Source organism: Nicotiana attenuata, unplaced genomic scaffold (genome assembly GCF_001879085.1).
Source record: "Nicotiana attenuata strain UT unplaced genomic scaffold, NIATTr2, whole genome shotgun sequence".
In the NCBI taxonomy this organism is placed as follows: domain Eukaryota; kingdom Viridiplantae; phylum Streptophyta; class Magnoliopsida; order Solanales; family Solanaceae; genus Nicotiana; species Nicotiana attenuata.
In genome coordinates, this window is record NW_017672442.1 from 100,505 (window position 1) to 109,210 (window position 8,706).

The 8,706-nt window shown below is 35.4% G+C and overlaps 1 protein-coding gene across 7 annotated transcripts; it reads right to left on the reverse strand.

Annotated features, from left to right (window-relative positions):
• Positions 1-1,098: 1,098 nt before the first annotated feature.
• Positions 1,099-8,018, reverse strand: LOC109213219. 7 transcript variants are annotated; one of them, XM_019376985.1, is made up of 9 exons: positions 7,774-8,018; positions 7,543-7,609; positions 6,917-7,005; positions 4,386-6,299; positions 4,114-4,306; positions 3,383-3,475; positions 3,194-3,295; positions 2,023-2,432; positions 1,099-1,410 (listed from the first exon to the last, which is right to left on the reverse strand). In XM_019376985.1, exon 4 carries the CDS (start codon positions 6,222-6,224, stop codon positions 5,058-5,060), a length of 1,167 nt encoding a protein of 388 aa, XP_019232530.1. In that variant the 5' UTR covers positions 6,225-6,299; positions 6,917-7,005; positions 7,543-7,609; positions 7,774-8,018; the 3' UTR covers positions 1,099-1,410; positions 2,023-2,432; positions 3,194-3,295; positions 3,383-3,475; positions 4,114-4,306; positions 4,386-5,057. The 7 variants fall into 7 exon arrangements, 5 of the variants coding, with proteins under 5 accessions (XP_019232530.1, XP_019232534.1, XP_019232532.1 ...); XM_019376989.1 differs by having other exon boundaries at positions 3,383-4,306; positions 7,543-7,603; XM_019376987.1 differs by having other exon boundaries at positions 3,383-4,306; positions 7,543-7,606.
• Positions 8,019-8,706: the final 688 nt, after the last annotated feature.

Here is an 8,706-nt window from a genome sequence, read left to right on the forward strand (position 1 = left end):
TTACTTTTGATTGTTTTTAAGCTTGCAAAGTATATCGATAACTTTTGAGCCAAACAACATGTTCTTTAAATAGAACTATTCAACAAATATATGAAAGAAACTGTTGGTATGGTAGGGCACCAATAGAACTGTAAAAAAATGGGAAGATAGAAATTGAATGGACGATATCACATGCAAATGGGAGGAACTCACGGACTAAGGTATATAAGTTGATATTTGCTGGAATCATCTACCACATATGACAGGAACTGAGGTTGGGCCTTCAGTCCAACACAAGTTTCAATTATATTTGTAAAATGAGCACGGGATAGCCTGTTAGCAGACTGGTCATTCAAAAACAGCCAATATTTGTAAAGTCATTGAAAAATAGCCATTATTTTGCTGCAACACGGAAAGTTCCAGCATAATATACTGGAGATCGGTGCACCTGTCTAGAAACTTCCAGCATATTATGCCGGAACTCCAACACGCGGAATGATCCAGTATAATATACTGGAGATTGAAGCACCGGTACTCCAATATCCAGTATATTATTATAGACCGGTATATTTTCCGAATTTTGAACAGTATTTTCGTTCAAATTTATCTTTACATGAAATGTGGCTAAATTTCGATTACTTTTGAAACTGTGGCTATTTTTGAATGACCACTTATAAATCTGGCTATTTTTGAATTTCTCCCATTTTGTTTGTACATTCTTTTTCCCTTGGTAAATAATATACTTACTAACCAAAAAAAAATTGGTCACCATTAAATTTTCACGAATTAAATGAAGAAAAAACAACACACTACAAAAAAAATGCTAAATTTGCGAAGGTTTTATTTACATATTGCGGCAGTCAATAACCCCCGCAATTTTCTGTTCCGACAGTTTCCAAAACCCCCGCAATAATGTTCGCCGCAATCAATTTGCGGGGGGGGGNGACCGCCATTATCATATAGCGGCGGGTATTTAGCGTCGGTCTAACCTCCGCAATTTGATAGTTTGACTTTTTGAGAACACACGTATAGAAAAAATAGCGGCAGTCAAAACCCCCCACAATATGTTTATTTAACACCCGCAATTTTAAATACAATATTACTATACATTAAATTGCGTCGGTTATAACCCCCGCTATTCATTGAGAACCATAAAATACATTAAAGTAGATTATCATTAGTCTCAAAAACTTGTTTTAAACACAACTACTCCATCCATTGAACACAAAACATCAGTATTATAATTAGTCTTAAAACAAACTTTAAACAGAACATCTACTCCAACTATTATGGACAAAAGATCTCCTATGACCATTCAATCGAGTACGATACATTTGCAAGCAAACTTCAATGGTTGTCGTTAGGATTACTTCCACCAGATGACCTTCTAACATCCATTGGTGAAATGGATCCGCTAGCCCCATCACTTGACTAAAAAAAATCAAAATAAAACATAATTAACGAAAAGTACCTCAACACATGAATTGAACTTACAGATACGAATACCATCTCCAATCCTTCCCAACCCATGATGTGTTCCATATTCTGCAGGGTAACTTGTTATGTATATATCAACACACAAAATATAAAGATTTTTTACTTCAAAATTTTGTTGGCACCTGAAGCAGAGGTGCATAATATTATATTTAAGATCAATAACATCAGTGCCATTTACATCTCGAGCTAGCAGCAGATGCTCCAAAAGATATCCAAAAAACAAATTCCAGAAAGAGAAAAAAGAAAAGTAACGCATACACTTAAGCAATTAGAAATCAAAGCTATAATTTCAAACATTTCAGATTTTCTTCTCTTCTCCTCCAGCTATCTATTAGTTATGATTAATTTTGCAGATCTAATAAATAAATAAATAGAAGTATCCCTACTCTAGTAGCTTAAACTCTAGTACCTCAACAATATCCTAAATGCACATTTAATGAGAATGCATGTGTGGATATAAGAGTGAAGAAAGTGAGAAAAAGAGTCAAACACCACATAGCGCAAACGTTTTCAAAATTAAATAAGAAAGTTATGAACTTTTCTTACTGTTGAATGAGGAGAAGAAACAAAGATCCCTGCAAATTCTTTGGGCATCCTCCCTTCTTTCATTATCATATACGCCTTAAAAGCATTCATCATTTGGGTGTTAGCATTCATCATTTGGGCGTTAACATTCATCATTTCTCTGTAGTTCTCTTGGCTTTGATTATGAGCATTCAATATTTGATTGTACTTCTCTTGGCATTGGGAAGAACATGAACCATTATTATAAGTTGAAGCATTCAAATCACTATAACGAGGTCTTGTTTGTCTAAAAGCTCTGTCAGGAACAGCTCCTAATCCTAAGCACCTTACCCTTACAGAGTGCTCTTTTCCCAGCACCTTACCAACAGCATCATTTGGCGAAAATTCAGACTCATCCACGGTGCTCTGGCTCAATGCTAGTTCAATTTTTCCTAAATACATTACACACCAAAAGTAAGTGTCCTACCTTCAATCAGTGATTGATAAGTTATTAAAAAAGAAAAACAAGAGAAGAAGAATATTTAGCTTTTTGAGTATGCAGTTTGGTTGGGCTGTTCGAGTACAATGTCCTAGTGAATTGTCAAATTTGTTTTCAAATCTTATTCATCAGTATAAGGAAATTAGAGTTGCTTTCGTCTTGAAATATTTTTTAGCAGCTATAATGTCTAAAGGGAAAGGTCTTATACACACTTTCTATGTTGCTTTTTGATCTTTCTAAGAACGAGTAGATGAAATATTCAGGAAGACTAGATTAGTATTTCGTGTTGAAACAAATAAGGCATGGCATGGACCTCCTTGCAGAAATAGGCAAAGAAATATCTTTAAATGTAGTTTCCTCTGCATTTTTAGCTTAGCTTAGGTATAGGCAGGTGCTAATAAAAGTAATAAGAACCACAATTCAGAAAGGATGTTTATTGTAAACTTTTATTTCCTTTTCTCTTATTTCACACTTCTTTTTTAGTGTGTCTATTTCTTTCCACTTCTCTGTATCTCTGTGAAGAGATATTTCTATAGACCCCATCACACATGTGAACTCCAAATGTGTTCTGTTTTTATTTCCCAGAAATGCATGTTTAGGAATATAGAGTGTTATAAGATACAGCTTTTTGAGTAACTTTTCCATTCACTCAAACAATTTGTATTACTAGGTACTAAATGATTGCAAATTTGATGGAAGAAATTAAAAACTTACACATATCTCTTTTGCCGCCTCATTAACATATGATCCATCTTCATTCCTATGTGTAGCGAGATAAAGCTGTCCTCGTCCAGGCTTTTGTCTAGTCTCAGCCATCTATAAATGAAAAAGTTGAAGTCGCATTAACTTAACTAACTAAGAATAGTTGCTAGTTTAATTAAAGTGTTCAAAATGAATCAATACCATTCCAGCCCTTCTTCTGGAGTTAGGTTTGGAGCCACCGATATTTAAAACAATTTGTTTCTTCCGAATTTCAGCATTTCTTTTACAAATTTCCTTACAAAAAGATACCACGAATTACACATACTTGCCTATTGTGTACTTGTAAAACCACAATATCATAAGTCCAAACAACATTTACCAGAATACTCAGCTATGGTTAATAACTTCTGTTCAAGACTTTCTGTTCAGTATTTTACTTCTATCAGCTTAAAGAATCCAAACTTCCTAACCCGGATTTTAAAAAAAACACTTTCCTAAACTTAAGCATCAATGCTGTACAAAAACGCATTATACGAAACAACGGTATCAGAAATAAAACCTTTTTACCAAATGATCACACAAAAAAATCACCAAGTGGAAACTACATGTCACCATAATACTCAACTATGGTAAATATCTTCTTTTCGGTATTTTAATGCCCTCAGTTTAAAAATCCAAACTTTAATCTTGATCCAGGTTAAAAATCCAAACTTTGCTTGAACTAAACATCAATACACTACTACACCACAAGTGGAAACCACATTTCACCAGAATAACCAACTATACTCAATACCTTCGGTCATAATTTTATCTTGACCTCAGGTTAAAAATCCAAACTTTGCTTGAACTAAACATCAATGTTGTACAAAAGCGGTAATCAATAAGAGAAGGTATTGGCCATGGTTGAAATGTAGAAGCACTGAAATAAATACCTGTGTCTTTTCTCTAAAGCGGTAATCAACAAAAGAAATCCATTGATCCGGTGGAATTCCCAGTAACTCTGCTCTTAAGTGGATCATAGACCTTATCAAACAACTTTAGTCTTTTTGCGCCCCACTTCTTACACATAGAATTATAAACATATCGTCTTGCATTTGACTCAGTTGTCCGAAAACAAAACCGTGGCTTCAAGGATAAACCAATGGTTAGAAATTATTACATGCAAATATAAAATCTTTATAATTATTGTATGCCTCAGGAATACCTTTATAAATCAATCATAACAACGATTGAAGATTGTCACAGGTAAATCCGGCCATTTCTCAAAGTGAATTGGAAAAATGGAGCAGTCAGTTGCTAAAATTCCACAAAAGCCTGCAAGAACACCTTGTCCTTCACCAATGGGAGAATCCATGTCGTCAAAATCAACCACAATACATTCTCCATTAGATAAATTTAACACGTCCCTTTTCTTCACTTTAAGCATCTTGCTAGCTCCTTGTGAATCTTAAAAGATAAAAACAAAAATCAATATGGTTCTCTATTCTTTGAGGCAACAGATTATTAGGCGTGGCGTAAAATATCTGACCCAGTTAACTTCCTTGGAGGGTTTCTCTCTTCCGTATTGCCAAAAAAACGAAGCCTCATCAATCTAAATTTATGATTTCTTGCCAAAAATCGGAGATGACCAATAAAGCACCACTTTCTACTATGACGAAGTCTACAAGGTTCCGTGTCAAAATTACAAGATGGACATGCAAAACCAGTATGTGTGTTCCAACCAGATAAAATTTAAAGTCTAGGAAAGTCACTAAATGTCCACATAAGAGCTAATCGCATTCTAAACATTTCATTCTTTGATGAATCAAAAGTTTCCACACCTTCACACCACAACTCATTCAACTCCTTAATAAGCGGTTGTAGGTATATATCTATATTATTTTCCGTCGTACGTGGACTTGGAATGATCATTGAGAGGATAAAATTTGGTTGCTTCATACAACCAATGTGGAAGGTTATATGGAACCAAAATCACAGGCCAAATGCTATAATTAGTACTCATCATCCCAAAAGGATTGAAACCATCACTAGCTAGGCCTAATCGAACATTTCTAGGATCAGAAGCAAATTCAGGAAAAGTAGTATCAAATCTCTTCCATGCCTCACCATCTCTGGGATGCCTCGGTATTCCATCTCTGTTACTATCTTTCACATGCCATCTCATATGCTCTACAATTTTATAACACATGAACAATCTCTGCAACCTTGGTTTTAGTAGAAAGTAACGCAAAATTTTTGCGGGCATCTTTTGCTTCTTTTTCTTCTTTCCCGTGGTAGACATGTGATTATTGTTGCTCTTCTTAGTTGGCTTCCATCTAGAAGTATGACAATGCTTGCATGTTTCCTCATTAGCATCATCTCCCCAGTACAACATGCAATCGTTTGGACAAGCATCAATCTTAATGTAATCAAGACAAAGCTTTTTGATGGTATTCTTGGCCTCATAAAAAGAATTAGGTATCCTTGCAAATCTAAATGCATCCTTCAGTAAATCTAGCATCATAGTCATTCCCTTGTCACTTAGCCCACACAAACACTTTATGTGATACAACTTTAACAAAAATTCGAGCTTCGAGTACTTGGACCCTTCGTATAATTCTTCACTTCCATCTCTAAGCAACTCAAAAAATTCTTTGTTATTTGAAGAAGGCAAATCATTTAATATTTCTTCTTCTCCAACTACTTGTGACGGACCTGCATCAATGCCCTCATGTCTTAAATCCGGGAATGCTTCATTTATCAATAATTCCATAGAATTTTCAGGAGGCAGTGCATCTGGGATAACCTCTGTGCTTCTAGAGTTCTCCAACACTTCTGTTTCCCCATGAAGAATCCAAGTGACATAATTTTGAGGGAAGTGCTTGCTAATCAAATGATCATACACTATCTCTCTAGTCTGCCACTTTCCGAAACCACATTTAGAACACGGACATTTTATTCTATCTCCTATAGAAGCATTCTTAAATGCAAAATTTAGAAATTGATTCAAACCAAGTAAATACTTCGTTGTATTTCTAGGCATTCCAATCCAAGATTTATCCATTGGAAGGTATTGATATAACCTTTCAGAAGTGATCAACCAATAAGGATTTCTCTGAGCAAGAGTGTTTACTGTAGCCTACAATATTTTCATGAGAAAGAATAATTTAGTAACCTATCAACGCAATAACATTATAAAATTCGGTAAGATAATAAAAAATGGCACAAGAAAATATTTGTCAAAGAATAAGGTGGAAATCATAAAGTTACCATGATATATATAACATTGAAGGTTCAGAATGTCTAAAGAAAGTGTCATTTTTTACTATCATCTCTCAGTAATAGTACATTGACACAAGCACAAGCACAATCAGAATATCTGATCCTAAGAACTGATAGATTAGATAGACAGTCTAACTACAGAATATCAAGAAAGCTAAAAGCAAATTGTATAATCTACCAACCACAACCAAGCTCTTTAGTAGGCCTGACATCTACTGGGCTCCTATTTATCGCACGTCCAGTTGCCAACAGAAGTTGAAAGTGAAATATTACAAGAAGTAAATGAATGAAGCACATCAGATATATCCATACATATCCACATAGACTATCACCAAATATCTACATAAAGCATCATCCTCAGCAGGGAAGTCAATATCACAACAACCAGGCAGAAACAACTTAAAAATCAGTTTTAACACAACTTGTTAATAGGATCCAAGAATGCAGAACACTAAATCCAGAACAGAGATGAACCTGAGCTAATATTCCTTTGTGTGTATGAACTACTCCTTTTGGTTTCCCTGTTGTACCACTGGTGTACAAAATCAAAGCTGGATCCTCACCTGCAAGGTTGCAAGATTTTTATAATTAAGCCAATTTTGTGTAAATACTGCGTATATACAATTAATGTTAGTGTACAAAACTCCAACTCGAAGCCTCATTCTCCATTTACTGTGCTCAGATCATGTACCAAGATTCGTGTCTTAATTTTGGGCTTAAAGAAGTTGAATCCGGAGAAATCGAGTATTCACGATTCTACTACGGCCATGGCAGAGCATAAAAACAGACACAGAGCAAGCGAATCACGGTATAACACAAGGTGAAGGATGTTCCAGTTAGCTCTATGTAGTTAAGTAATAACAGTTTAAGAAGCAAACTGTAGAAAGAGAAAGAGACGGGATTCGAAAGAGCTGATGTGCCCAAAACTAAGTTATTAAGCTCGCCCAGAAAATCATCCCACTGAGTTGAGGCATATTAATTTCATTCAGCTCAGGAACCGTTGGAATTATTTCTGAACACACCATTCTGCTCTTTTAATAAGTCCTCAAAATACACAAAAATCAAAATTAACCTAATGCAAAAGGAGAAAGAGGACTTACATCTCGATTTCAACAAATAGTGTTATATCCTTCTTCAAAATACACCGATTCTACCAAATTTCTGCTACTTTCGGTTGAGAATCGAAAAACATCAAATGAAAGAAAGAAAAAATCAGTAAAGGAAAAACACAAATTAACATAGAAAATAAACTTAAAACCCACATGCATGAAGAAAGAAAGACAAAAAAGCAAAATCAAAGAATGGGAAAGAGCAAAATCAAACAAACTTACATCCAATTGATAAATAGATCTGAAGTTTTCTTTTCCAATCTTGATGAGCTGTGAAGATTTTTGTTTTGCTAAATGCAATTGTTGTTTGCCGGCTGAATTTAAATCAAAGGCAGCGTATAAATTGAGTATACAGCCTGTGGAGGACCATTGTCTATATACAGCATATAAAGAAGATTTCGTTGAGAGATTCTGAAGATTTAAATTTCGTTGAGACGGATTATTGTGAAAGGGTTTGGTTGAGAGATGGGAAAATGAAAGGGCTTCCAAGTAGAAAGAATTATAGCCCATGTCACTTGGCCTAATAGCCCAATCCAAGATGGCCCACATTTGAAGCTCTTACCCTATTTAGCCCATGTTGTACATAACTTGAAAAAACTTTTTAGCCTTTAGCCCACTATTAAAGACATACTTTTAGGGTTTTTATTATTTTCTTCTTTCTTCATTCCCTTCTCTCTCTCACAGCCTCTCACTTATTTCTTTTTAACCCACATAAATCTCTTTTTTCCTTTTCACTCGATTTCAGTTTTTTGAAGATTTACAACTACCACCACCGCCACGACCTACATACGCGATTGCCCTAGAAATCTCACACACTTACTTTGTTGAATATGCATCAGATCTTAATGCTTCGCTGGATTTTTTACCGGGGACAATTTCCCCTATCCCATCGTTTTGTAGGTTTGAAAAGGATTGGGATGAGGAAGAGGAGCTTCGTAGCAGTGCACGCAGTGTGAGTCCTACTGATTACCAGAATGATCCATATCATGACTACTCTGGTGATGTTCTCGAGTATATCTTCGCGTTAAGGGAATATGCTGGCGAAAGTGGAATTTGTCCAACTAAGCCACCCATTGCGGTAGATGTACCAAGAGGACTTGTGGAAGTTAAACCCTCTACCCCCCCCCCCCCCCCACGTAGTTCTGCTATTAATGG